Below are 13,545 nucleotides of genomic sequence, written 5' to 3'. Positions count from 1 at the left end.
TCCGATCACAATGTGTATTCAATGTGGTCAAATGCTATCCGATTGGGATCCGATCACTGAAAACGCACTTTAATGCCAGGTGCAAAGGGGCCAAAAGTCCAATCAAATGTGATGACAGTGAGTAATGGAGAAAGAGCCACGTAAATGTCAAGTCAATCTAATTCGTATCATATGTGCACTGCATCACCAATTTTTCTCAATGCGACACTAAAAAGACTTAACCTGTTTGTGAAATTGAGCACTTTTGCCCAGTGACTGCTAATTTTTGTTTTCCAAAAGAGCCTGATCAATGAACTGGTGTTTGGAGACAATGGTCAGGAAGGTTTTAGAAATCAAACAAAAGAGACACGACTAGCTGCCAGACATTTGTTACCTCACAAAACCGCAAGTTCGCATTGTCACATATGAGAATGTGTGCTCACTGAAGGCGAAATATCAAATTAAGTACAACAGAACTACAATAAAGTGACAGCATAGTATGATGCTGGGAAACTCATTGCTGTTTATCAATTTAAGCAATCATTTATCCCAGTTGTATGCACTAAAAATCAGCATTCTGTGAGATTATTTTCATTATAATCAATTACTAGTATGTGCTAAACTCATTCTTGAGAGTTAATATCTTTCACAGTAATGAATTCCCATTGAGACATTAGGAAAACAAAGACTGACTGAGTGTTTTACTTTGACATGCATTTTTTATCTACAGATCTACAGTCTCTGACTATTGCAACCAAGGCCATTAGCTATATTGGGGTCATTTGGCAATTGGTAAGGCTTAAATAATGCAGTTTTAAACATGTGGTTCGATCTCTGAGTGTATCTGACTCTAACGTCATTAGCAGAGTGCATGCCAACGCCAACGTTTCATGAAAGTGCACTTTTTCTTAATGAAAATTTAATCTCTTAAGCATAATGTCAGTTAACATTCTATTTCTGCTGTTAAGGATTACATTCAAACATACACTTTATGTGAAGCATAAAACAATGAGAAATAAAATATTCAGGCCAATGAAGTTCAGACTTGTGTGCCAGCTCTCTTTAAGTGGTAATACTGGGCCAGTGTAGATATAGTGACAATGAAAATGCCTGTTTTGAGGGTTCATTTTGGAGACAGTTCATCCAAAAATTCTGTCATTATGTATTCATCCTCATGTCATCCCAAACCTGTTAGACATTTTGTCTTCAGCAGAATACAAAAGAAGATATTTTAAGCATCTTTCAAATATTTTTATCCCTACAAAGAAAGTCAATCATGTCCAAAACAACATTGTATTCCAGTTTAAAAAAAAATAAATAAATAAAATAAAATATATATATTGTTTTAATTTTCTGTTCCTCAGAAGAAAGAAATGCATAAAGGTTTGGAACAAAATAAAGGTGAGAAAATGATGACCAAATTTTTGGTTTTGGGTGAACTATCCCTTTAAGAAATGCTAACAAATGCGCTAACAAAAATGCCAAAATCAATCCCTCATTTCGTCCAAAAACAATGAATTTTGACATGCAAGTCCTACCTAAACATCCTAGCGAAATGGAATAATGGCTTTTACCCCCCCTACATTCACCTTGTCACAGAGGACCTTTAATGGGAGCTCATCTCTGCTATTAAAGAGCATTTCACTATGCTAAATACTCTTTGTAGACGCCAAAAGCACTCAATCACCTTGATGTTGGCAGGCATACAGTACAGTAAATGACCCAGCCGGTTCCATAGGGGGAAAGTAGTTAATTCTGTGACTATAGTGGTCGACTGGAGATACTGCATGTCTGGGATGCAGAGACAACAATACAAATCTGTGGGAATAATCTAGGAAACACTTTCAATCGATATTAGGTATAAAATATACGGGCGGAAATCATACGCTGGGCTAAAAATAGAGCAAAATGCTGAGGAGAAAATCAAACACTGCACTTTGATTAGTACTCCACACCTTGTCTCTGAGGTTGAGGTCCTCCATTAAATATTAATGTGTCCCTGAATCCACCTTTGCTTCATCAATACTTATTGACCAATATTATAACAGCAATTTAGGCCCAGGCAACGATGACCAGCTCTTGCATTTGCAATCTCTGCAGATGTGACTATGTGTGTTGTGGAGGAATTGCTTGCCATTTCTCATTAGGAGCACAGTAGGGTAGGTTTCCTTTTCATTAGCGATGAGGAAAATAAGAACGAAGTAACTCTAGTGGGAGGAGAAGATGCAGCTTTCTGGGTTTCCCGCATCACAGACTGTCGGTCTTCAGTAGAACGTGAAAGATACTGGAATTTTCATCTCAGCTGGGCCTTTGATATGCTTCATTTGAAAGCAAGGGACTTAACTTTTCCATCTGCCACCTTTAAGACTAGCACTATTTTTTACTGTTGTTTTTTTTTTCTTTTTCATTTGTTTATCTTGTTAGCCCACTTACTTTTATTATTGACTCGGCGACCACTGAATCAGAAAAACACTAAGCATTTCAAACAGACCTCTCAAAGAAATTGCATCTCATTTTAAATGCGATAGCTCTTTGAAAATGCTTCACAGAAAACTTCAGGCTCTAAAACAATGACTTATTTGAGTACCATCTTCTCTCATTTCCTCCTCTGCAACATATGTATTAAAGATGGGTGAAAACACTGCGTTTTCTCGGCGGAGCTCTGTGACGACTATATGTGAAAAAAAGCAACTATCAGCACAACAAGAGTTAACCAGGGGAGAGTAATGCTTGTTACTTACGAATCAGAGGCACACTGGCATTGGCTGTTCCCAACCTGTTGACGGCCACACAGGTGTAGTTGCCATAGCGATCCTGTGTCATGTTCTTGACTGTGAGAACTGATCTGGAGCTGAGGTTCTTGATGTCTATTCCTTGGCCCATGTTAATCCTGAAAATAAGACCATCAGTTGACGTGACATGTCAGGCAGTGACACCAGTGTGCTGCAGTGTGACATGCTAATAATCCATCCATCAAAAACTATTTTAACAGCACTTTCTCTTTTCATTTATACATGCAGAGAGACTACACGGGATATATGGACTTTTAAAAATTGATTTGAAGTGAACTGCAAAAAAATGGTTGTGCAAGACAAACACAGAAAATACCATATATATATATATATATATATATATATATATATATATATATATATATATATATATATATATATATATATATTATGTACATATAAACATATATATATATTATGTTTTATTTTTTTTGCTTTGGTTAAAACTATTTAACTAAATTATTATTCTATTATTCTGGAGAACAGTCTTCTTTTCTTTTTCTTTTTTAAAAAATACATTTATGTTAAAACAGAGGATCAGAGTTTCAATAATATCTAACTAGATTTTAACTTGAACGGAAAATAAAAGGATCATTCTGAAATGGCTATTTTCCCCCAGTGTGGAACCCCAAACAGAAAGACAATAAAGTCAGAACATGAGGGATAAACATGAATAATTCCTAAAAGCTAAAGGAACTAGCACAAAAATAAAGGTGAAAACTATTTAAAGATATAAATAAATATTTAAAAAAGTATTATTGTTCCTTTGAGGCATTACACTGTTATGGAGGATGATAACATTGATTTCTTGTGAATGTCTTTCATGTTACACATCTAAGTTTTTGTTTTTGACACATATTAATGTTTCTTACACCAAAAGATGGCAGGTAGATATATGGTAGGCTGTGAGTTATAAAGGAAAATGTAAAAAATGTTACAATTGTCCCTGGTCCTGAGGGAATTGCCCAAAGGAAAATCAGAAGCAGAAAAATTTGCACATGGCTTGTAGCTTTGTCAAGGTCTAAAGTTCAGCAGCAGCTGCTCTTGAGAGTCCTGACTCTGGGTCATCCATGTTACTCTCACAGGTAAAGCGATGTGCTGACCTTTTGTCCCACAACTCTCAAGTAGCTTGTCTCCTGCTGACACTTACTTAAATAAGAACAAAAACTTTTCTTAAAACAAAAGACCATTGCTAATGCTGTATCTGAGCAATATAGGACATTATACACAAAAACATTATAATATCTATTCAGAATCACCTTACTGATATATCATTCTGTTCAGAATCTGTTTTTACTTACTAGTAGACATGCACCCATACTAAATTTCTTTGCCGATACTGATATTTTGATTTTCTTAAAGCTGCAGTCTGTAACTTTTTTTGGTTAAAAATTATCCAAAATTTGATTTTAAGTACATAACCAACCAGTGTTCAAAACTATCTCATTATCTCAGCTTGATTCTCAATGGTAAGCTTGTAATAATGTTTTATAATAAGTGCGACCTGGTGGATTTTCGCGGGAAATTCGAGCATGCAGCAGTTCCTCTGTGTGTCATTACGTCATGTCCGTAAACAGAAAGGAAGGAGTTCCGGCCAGGCTAGTCGGTTTTATCACGTGAGGATGTTGCTGGTAGCGGCACATTTATAGCCTTTTCTCACAGCAGCTGAAATAATTAAACTTATCATTTCGATGGCGGATTGTAATCCAGAAAGATCCAAATGACAATCATCAGTGACAACTGGAGATTCAGCCGTAGTCAAAAAGCAAAAGACTTTGGACTGTGGAGTGGCTACAAAAATGGAAATCTACAGGAAACGCTAATATACACTAAATACAAAGTCACGTAATGCTGATGTTGTTAATATTAGGGATGTCCCGATCAGGTTTTTTTGCCCTCGAGTCCGAGTCATTTGATTTTGAGTATCTACCGATACCGAGTCCCGATCCGATACTTCTATAATACATAAAAAAAGAATAAAGAAGAGCAAAAAAACAGATCCAGGATGTTCCTTATTTTTTTATTTAATTCACCTTATTTTAACATTCAACAACTCTGTTAACAAACAGAGCACTTCTGTGAGGTAGCTTGAACAATCAAGTAATAAATAACATAAATTCTTCACTTTTGGACTTCAGTGCAACAGTAAATATAAAAAAAGTCTAATATAAAAACAAATAGCACCTCAACTTAAAATAGATTAAATTAAATTTTGAGGTGCCATATCAGGTTTGTTGTGTTAAATGTAGCCTTTTCCTTTCCACCTCTTGCGATCCCAAGTTTACATATCTCACAGTTTGCTATGGCAATGTTGTTGTCATCCAATAGCGTCTCTGCAACAAAGTGATGTCATGCCACATCCCTAGTTAATATCAACAATTTGAGAACAAAGTATAACAGTAATAATAATTTGCACAGTTTGTCGTGATCCGAGCTAAGCGATCGTTAGATTTAATCATCATTGGCAGTGCGATTTATTGTAGGCCTAATGCTTTTTTCCTCAGTTGGTCAGAACAAAAGTGGCAGACATGTTACTTGTTCAGATGACATTTTCCAGTGAAAATTCTTATATTGGTCATACTTTCAAGACGTAGAATCTGTGATTCTGAAGTGCATTATCCACACCGGTGCGGTGACTGACAGCAAACATTAGATTCATCCGTGCTGACGAGCTGTGCCGAGGCACAATGCACGTACAGATTCCTATTTCGCATATGACTGCAATTGCAGGTTTCAAACAGAGATGGCGACAAAGAGAAAAAAATTGTGGACTGCAGCTTTAAGGAAAAAAAAATCTCTCCCAACTAATGCTGTAAACTATACACCCTGGTTCTCTCCCACCGGACGTGTGCGTGTAGGTGAGGTCGAGGAAAGCAGGCAGTGGACCAAAGCACTGTGAGGCATTTGCATTTGTATTGGTTTAATACTTATACAATTATTTTAAGTATATACCATTATATTATTTACAATACACTAGTGTTGTCAAACGTACCGACTTCGGTACCTATCGGTACTGAATTTTTAAAAACGTGACGCTTTGAGCACTGTTATTCGTGATTGATTGGCCATTATGTTGACGCGCTCATCGGATATGCCTGTGATTGGCTACAATGATCAACGCGTGGGAGCATTTGAAAGCACACGGAAGTGTTTGAATTTGAAAGTGTTTTGAAAGTGGGAGCGCGAGTGATAAAAAAGCAAGCGTCTAACAGTGGACCGATCCGCGATAGACGCCTGCCTTAAAACACTCCCGTGTGTATCTGTGTAAGCGCTTAGTGAAGAGATTAATTGATGACTATTTACAACGTTTTTACAGCATTGATCATTGAAGCCTGTCACAGACATATCCGATCAGCCGTGAAAACAACGGCCAATCAGAGATGTTTAGGAATCCACTCAACAGCGCTCAAAGCGTCACATTTTTAAAATTTCAGTACCGACTAGGTACCGAAGTCGGTACTTTTGACAACACTACAATACACAGCATGGTTTTTAATGATATTTTTAGGGGGGGCAAGAAGCCCAAGATGGGGGGGGGTGGGGGGCTGGCCGTGACTCACGCTCCGTGATACTGCTTGTACTAAGGCACGTCACATTTAACACCATCAAAACGCCATATATCGTTTGAATTTTGTGATAAAATGGACAGAATTCAAAAGCTGACACTGTTTCTTATCAGAAGAAACAAAAGCATAAAGCTCTTTGCGACTATTGGATGAGAGTCACTATACAAATAATGTTTGGTGTAGGGAAAAAATCCCTGGCAACCCTGGCTTGAACTAAAAGTGATTCAAAGGGTTAAATAGAGTCTGCTTTAACATCACAATTTTTTTTTTTTAAACTGTTAATGCGTTATTGTCGCATTAACTTTGACAGCCCTAAATTGAACACAAGACATTTTCTTCACACACAGTATGAGTTGCAGTCTGACACATTTTTTCACCCCTTTTGATTGACAGGATATAATTAGGCACTGATTATTGGCGGTTTTTAAACAATTGACCCCTTGCCGGGAGTTTGATTGACAAACGATCTAACCAATCATAACGCCGAATCTGCCATTTTATCCAACAAAGCAGTCAGGAATTAGAAGATTAACCTCGGTGGACTTGAACTTGAAAAACTCAAAAGCTGTGACTTTGTTTAATATCATAAATAACCTGCTCTGCCTTGTCTGTCGATGTGTTGTTAGTGTCCTCTTTGCTCCGCGATGTATTTTTCACTCTGTGTGGCGTGACAGCGCCATGGCTTGTCGTACATAGCAACCGTAACTAAGAGGGGTGGGTCTTTGCGAAGGGTCAATTGGTCAATGGCCGATAGTAAAAAATAATTGCTTTTGTCAGCCGATACAGATAATTAGCCGGTAAAACTGTGCATCCCTACTTACAAGCAATTACATGTTGCAACTGGAAAACAGAATGGGAGTCGCAATTTCACAAGTGCTTTCCATCACAAAAGAACCTAATTTCGAGACCCAACTACCTTTACATTAATAAGAATATATCTACTTCATAAAAATATGATTATGACTTTTCATGATTATCTTAAAAAAACCAAACTAATTCATGAATTCTATGCATTATTCCTTTTGGTTTCTTCAGTATTAGTTGGTTTCTCTGGAATGGTTTCTCTTTCACTGTTTTCCTGCACCTCACTGCCATTAGTTCAGCATTGAGTCTGCACATTCAGACAAATACAGTAAAACAGACAGTTTATAACAACAATGTTCGATGTAAAGCCTTAGATTAAGCAGAGTACAGACCCAATGCCAATAAGCCTCCTTTGCAATTTGAATAAATCGAGTGAAGCCTATAATTACAATTAGCACAGTGTGAACTGCTGATTCAGATCGTACTCAGCAAGAGTGGGTAAATGATGGGTAATGGGGTAATTTGGTATTTAAATTCAAGAACCACCACTTGAGTCAACACTGATTGGTGCAAAGACTTGGAATGCTCTTTACTAGTGATGAGGTTATACAAACATACAATTAAAATGCAGGGTTAAGATAGATGGATCTTCCTAACATACTGTAGATTTGTACCTATTTCTAGTTTAACGTGACTGTATAAAAATTGTGTCAGAAGTAGACTATTAGATGACATTTTTAGGTAAACCTCAGATTTATTTATTTATTTTATCATCACATTCAATCACATTTCATTAATTGGGCTGTTTTTAAACAATCAAATGTTACTGTGAATCATAGAATCATTCCTCAAACATTTTTACTCGCCTACACAGTTTTCTGCCATTTATTCAGCAAGTAATTTCAGACTCTCTACCATTAGTTTTTATATAAGTATACTTTATGAAATGTTTAATTAAATTCTGAAAATCTTCCACTGTGAAAGAATTGGAGATGTAGAAAAATAATATATACACATCTACAGCCCAGTAGAAAAAAATGCTGGTGCACAGCCACAAAAATGTTCACCAAAAACAACAAAAACCCTAAAAAACAAAACACTGACTCTTCCAGAAAGAGGTCGAAACGGCAATAAATTGGAACAGTTAGCAGTGTGCCAGTGTTTTTCAGTGTGCTGACAGTGATGAATATTTGCATACTTAATTGCAATTGGCATTCTTTCTTGCATTCATTTGCATATTGAATTGCGATTGGTCTTATCTCCCTTACATCTACTTAACCATCTGTAACCATCATTATACTGCAAAAAGAAAAAAGTCACATTATGTGCTGATACTTGTGCACAGTTGATAGAAAACTAGAAGCATACTGAGTGTCATGACAACTGAAGAGTTAAAGATGGATCTGATTTGACATTTCATTTTCACAGAACCAAAGCCTAAACCAAAGCAAACTATTCCTTTAATGCCTTGTAAACACAAGGATTTCCTTCTGAAGGAAGTACTTTTTTGGGCATGAAAAATGAATTGTGCCCTCCAAAAACTCTAATAAATTGTTAATATACTTAAAAAAACCCTTAAAATAATACATAATCCTGACTGATCAGTCAAGACAACTTTTCAGATTGATCAAATGGTGCAATTTGCTTCAGAGCTCTTTTAGAAAGTTAGATTATTTTTGCCAGAAGTGTATGACTTTAATTAAAAGTTAAAAATGATGGTTAAGTTGCGAAAGTGATTTTCATGAGCTTATGCTGTGCCAAGAGTCACTATCTTTCGAAATTAAGACTCTTTAATAAGCCACTTTGTAATATTTGATAAGCTGCAGATCCATAGCCATTAAACTAATACTACTAAAGACTGTAATTCAGCTTTAGATCGACTTTCAGTGATTAAAACTTAGGCAAAATTCTCAAAACTGGTGTACAGTTTGATTGTACAGTAATTATTCTGTGGATTCAACAAATGTAGGGACTGCAAATGAATACTGCTCAAAATAGGCACACTTTTCTCTGTGGTGAGCATGCTAAATCACAAATAAACTCACTTAACATGCATAATGTGTGATAAATGATTACTGTACAGCTAAGCTAATGAAATGAAGGCTTTTATCATCTATCACTCTTGGTTTTACCTTTTCTCCCCCTTGTACCACTCGAAGACTGGAGAGGGGACAGCTGCTGCCTCACATCTCAGCAGGGCAATCTGACCGGGTCGAACCCCGTGACTTTTCATCTCATGGATTGCTGGAGGAACTACAGAAAGAAAATAAAAACCAACATTATTTAGGGCAAGAGTGAACACACATAATAAGCAAACTCAAATAAACTAACCCTCCGAGCCTGAGAGGAAAAGCCTTCGAAGACGCAAAGTTTTCATTTACAGTCGTGTGAAAGAGGCAGAAATGAATTAGCAACAAGATTCAGAGTGGTCAACATGTGTAAATCTTATGGGTGCAATGCTTAGAAATACCATTCGTCCCAAGGGTTAGAGAAAAGAAATTAACTGCTCAGTGATAAATTGTTTAATGGCTGTTCAAAGGCTGGGGAGCTGAGGAAGGTTCTCTGAATATGTGAATGTAAAATGAGTGTCCTTTCATGTTCACAAATGCAGTGTAAATCTCTCTAGCGGCATCGGTGAACAAGCTTTAACTACAGGCTGAATTTTTCAGTCAAGAAGCAACAACCTCTCAGTTGAAAAAAAAAAGAAGAAATGTTTATCATACATAAATCTTCATTGTATTACTTCTTACAGCATGAGTAAACAGAGAAAGCTACTAGAATGACATGTGTACAAACTCAAAAGGACATATAGAAAAAGGCTATGAAAGAAATAACACCATACTTAATATACACACAAATAAAGCAGGCCTGTACTGAATACTAAGTTGAACATGATGTGAAAAAAAATCAGAAAATAACTCTCTTCGAGCAGGTGATCCACTTATGTCTTTCTAGCTAGCGTTAAATTACTTGCTATGTCTGAATTTGAGTGGGGGACATTTATATTCCAGGCAACTCATTCTTTGAAAATCACCTGCAAGTTATTGAGGTCTGTGTTCAGACTATTTTTTCCTGATTGAATTTTTGACATTCTCTTCTATAGCCCCACAGTTGAAGGTATGAAGTTCTCCAGGCCTTCTGTGTTATACATTTCATGTTATCTGAGGGCTGAAAAGAAATTTCCACTATTGTGGTGAGAACAGTAACAAGTGATTTTTTTAGAATGAAGTTCTTAGACTTGGGCTCCATAGTAACTTCACGCAGATATGTCACATCATTCAACAAAAATAAAGCCATGAGCTTCCCTACACTGTACACAAAAGTGACAGTTTCTCTCATTTCACATATCAGGAAAGCTAATTTGCATAATAAAAAAAAATAAAAAATCAAAGCATCTAACAGTAAGTGTGAGGAGGGAAAAAATAAATAAAATAAAATTTCACATATCAGGAAAACTAATTTACAACATTTAAAAAGTCAAAGCATCAAACAGTAATTGCGAGGGGAAAAAAATCTCACTATTTTTATAGTTAATGACTAATTATGAGGGAGAAACATTAGTCACTGAAGATTAGAAGAAAAACTATAGTAATTCAAAAATACATTTTTTTTTTTTTTTAAATTAACTGTTTCATGACCTTCATAGTAGAAAATACTTTTTTTAACAGGGATCCCTAGATGGATTCCTATTTGTATGTTAGGAACCAATTACTTTAATTACTGTTTAATACAATTACTAAATGTTTTTAGAAAACAAAATGTTAAAATATCCAGGTTTTCATGGTTGTATAACCGTGTATAAAGATTATGGATATCCATCACTATAATCACTGCGTTGAGATATTTTGTTCTGTGATACTGTGCTGCTCAACATTTCTTCACTGCACAATCTCCTGGGAAGGTATGAAAATAGCAGTGACAAATCAACACTGCTTGAATGCAGAGTTTTGGCATATGTTGTAAGAGAATTCTGTCTGATCCAAAAAGTGGCAACGGATGAATCTTGTGCTTTGGCTGGATCATGCATTTACAGTACAGGCATCAGCCCATGAAAATGCCTAGGGAGCATTACATAACTTGAGCCTCACAGAAGCACGCTAGCATAAGATATAAGGATAACATAAAATAAGAGATTAAAGGAACACATTGCTGAGGACAAATGGCTGCTGAGCCTATAATATATGCATGTAGAAAGGACAAGGCTGAGAATGCAGAGAATTTAAAATAAAAGATCTGTTTAAAAATCATTTTACTCCTGTAATCTGGTGCATGTCGGAGTGAAGCATGATATTCAACGAAAAGAAGAGGAAGAGTATGGTTAGAGAGTGAAAAGTAGGCAAAAGCTTTGTTATTTGATAAGTTGTTAACATCCAATTCTGTGCAAGAACAGATTATTCTGCAATTGTACAAAATAAATGTAATGAATATATAATAAAATATATTATAGCTTAAGTGGCCAAATACACACAAATACACTGTCAGTTATATCTTAAGTGAAGTAAACATTTGAGAAAGAAAACGCATGTGTAACAATATATATTGGATCTGTGCAATTCTTAAAGTGACAGCAGCCTAAACCTGTTTCCATCTGTATGCTAAATGTTAATCAAACAACAAAAGACAAAGAGAAAATCACTCACTGCTCTTGACTGAATAACTTTTGTAGCTTTAATAAGAATCAGTATATATATCAGTATATTCATAATCAGTATATTATTTTGATCAATTTCTGTTGTTAAATACATCTAATGTAGGTCTACCTGAAACCCTAAATCCCCTGGATGTTAAAATAACACTTACTTTTTTATGTAATGCTACAGTAAAACACTGCTGTTCACTTTCAGAATTTGTAGGGATGCTTTCTTCTTACAAATAGAAATGTGGTTATTATATCATTTTCAGTTTTTAAATATATTTAAAGTCCCCCTGTGAAAATCAAGTTTTTAATGTTGTTTATATGTCTATGTGGTGTTTTTAATATGCGTTAAGACAAATCATTTGCAAATTCATATGTCAACACCATTGCTGATTATTTTCTCCTTAAAACTGCAGTGAAAAAAAGACTAGCGTCTATGACATCAAAAACAACCTTGTAACCAATCACGTCAATGTGCTGGCAGGCTTTAGCATATTATTAACAGCGAACTAGCAGGGGAGTCTCGAGAGAAGCCTGGTTATCCTGGCATATTTTTCTGTTGATATGAAAAATCGGGTAAATTTAGCAATATAGTGGGTGTATGATGTATATTACAATGTTAGGATGAACAATTTGCCTTTCTCCACCAATGTTCTGAGTTGTTCAAAGCATTTGTAAGGATACTGATTGTTAGAAGGCAGCTGTCTGACTCTGACATGGCAAACAGGAACATGGTTTATGTAACATTAGCAACACATTTTTAGCTGTTTGACAACAGTCAAGCAAAAGGCTAATCATATTAATTACCCTTATGTGTCTGATGTTGTTAAGAGCGATACCATTGTACAGCGTTTACCTGAGTAAGTTGACAGAGTTGATCTCTGAGCTGGCGTGAGCAAGTGGAGGCGGGGCTAATTTGCATTATCATTGACCCGTGTCTATTAAATGTGGCAAGGGTGTAGAGTTACATTCAAGCTATTTTAAGGCATGAAGAAATTTTTTTTCACAAGAGAAAATGTTTAAATATGTCATTTTGGTGGTCAAAGATGAGTTTTAAGGGATAAAATTAGGGGGACATTAAATATAATTTACATTTATTTTACACACTTAAAGCATTATGGTATAGCATATTGAATGTAGCATTATTCAACGAGTTATCACATATCACATTTTTCTTCAATATCGTGCAGCCCTACAATTCACAATATGAGAATGCATATTTAGAACCGCCAGTCTCTGTAGAGAAAAAGATTTTGGCAATTCAAATCAGGTGTCAGTCAGGTGGCATGAAAGTGTCCGTATTTGTGATGGCAAGTTCAGTCTTTAACAGAAAACAGAATCTCTAGCTCTGTTCACTTCAAACATTTGCCACACTACCTGACATTTCAGTTTGGATGTAGTTGCAATATTTCACACCTCCTCTGGCCCGTTAATCAGTGTGAGCTTACTTTAAATGGATTTGGATGCTATAATACGGCATTCAGAGGCAGAATCAGAAAATTCTCTACATATAGAGCCAACGTGAGAGAATCCAAGAGTGCATTTACTAGAAACATCTATGCGTCTGTTATGTGTGTACATGCTTCAAATCTGCAAAAACACCTCCATATTGGAGGTTACACAAGTGGATTTCAAGTTAATTCAGCTTATGTGTTTTGCACATAAAAACAGAGATTTGAGAGCGGCTGAAATCTGCTGAGGGTGAGATATGGTATGTATCTGTCTGTGTCATTCATCACTGAGATTTGTGCTGTATTGTAAGCTATTG

The 13,545-nt window shown here is 35.9% G+C and overlaps 1 protein-coding gene across 5 annotated transcripts in view; it reads right to left on the bottom strand.

The window, feature by feature from the left end:
- The window catches only part of negr1 (neuronal growth regulator 1), a 146,599-nt gene that overhangs the window by 54,100 nt on the left and 78,954 nt on the right, over positions 1-13,545 (bottom strand). For all 5 annotated transcript variants that reach the window (XM_067373710.1, XM_067373711.1, XM_067373715.1 and 2 more), the window contains exons 5-6: positions 9,274-9,394; positions 2,721-2,869 (exon numbers count right to left, since the gene is read on the bottom strand). In XM_067373710.1, coding sequence (XP_067229811.1) covers positions 2,721-2,869; positions 9,274-9,394 — 270 coding nt within the window. The remainder of the gene's footprint in view (positions 1-2,720; positions 2,870-9,273; positions 9,395-13,545) is intronic.

Source organism: Chanodichthys erythropterus, chromosome 21 (assembly GCF_024489055.1).
Source record: "Chanodichthys erythropterus isolate Z2021 chromosome 21, ASM2448905v1, whole genome shotgun sequence".
Classification (NCBI taxonomy): domain Eukaryota; kingdom Metazoa; phylum Chordata; class Actinopteri; order Cypriniformes; family Xenocyprididae; genus Chanodichthys; species Chanodichthys erythropterus.
The sequence above is the reverse complement of the archived record's forward strand: the minus strand, read 5'-3'. Positions and strand labels throughout refer to the sequence as shown.